At 56.6% G+C, this 465-nt stretch overlaps 1 protein-coding gene across 1 annotated transcript in view; it reads left to right on the top strand.

The window, feature by feature from the left end:
* The window catches only part of LOC125488229 (amyloid beta precursor like protein 2-like), a 4,627-nt gene that overhangs the window by 1,631 nt on the left and 2,531 nt on the right, over positions 1-465 (top strand). The window contains exon 2 of the mRNA XM_048621160.1: positions 182-387. Within this exon, the coding sequence (XP_048477117.1) occupies positions 182-387 (206 nt within the window). The remainder of the gene's footprint in view (positions 1-181; positions 388-465) is intronic.

Below are 465 nucleotides of genomic sequence, written 5' to 3'. Positions count from 1 at the left end.
TGAAAAGGTGGGGGTACACATTACAGGGCGGTGGGGGCGAGGGGTATTGGGGGAAAGGTGCAATGAGGGACAAGAGTAGATATACCTCACGGTTGAACGTCTCCCACAGAGAGATGCGCTGGGCTGGGTACGGGTCTGAATTTCCAGGAAACACTGTCCTCACAGGCAGGGTCTTGTCCAGGTCTCAGGAAGAGCAGCACAGCCACCAGCCTGAGCTCAAGGAGGAAGACCAAGGGGTGGTCTATCAGACTGACAGTAAACACTGGGATGACTACAGGGACATGGGCTACCACGAGGCGGAGTTCTACGACGAAGCTGTGACCGAGACCACCACCACCACCACCACAACGACCACCACCACTGAGGGCATCTCTGAGGGCATCCGAGGTTAGTCTACACCTCCATGCCCTCAGGCTGCTCTCTTGCTCCATTCGTCTGTCTGTGTGTGAGGCTGTGTCTGTGTGT

The sequence above is a fragment of the Rhincodon typus genome, unplaced genomic scaffold (assembly GCF_021869965.1).
Source record: "Rhincodon typus isolate 14 unplaced genomic scaffold, sRhiTyp1.1 hic_rhity00000072, whole genome shotgun sequence".
Classification (NCBI taxonomy): domain Eukaryota; kingdom Metazoa; phylum Chordata; class Chondrichthyes; order Orectolobiformes; family Rhincodontidae; genus Rhincodon; species Rhincodon typus.
Note: the sequence above shows the minus strand (reverse complement) of the source record. Positions and strands in the feature narration are given on the sequence as shown.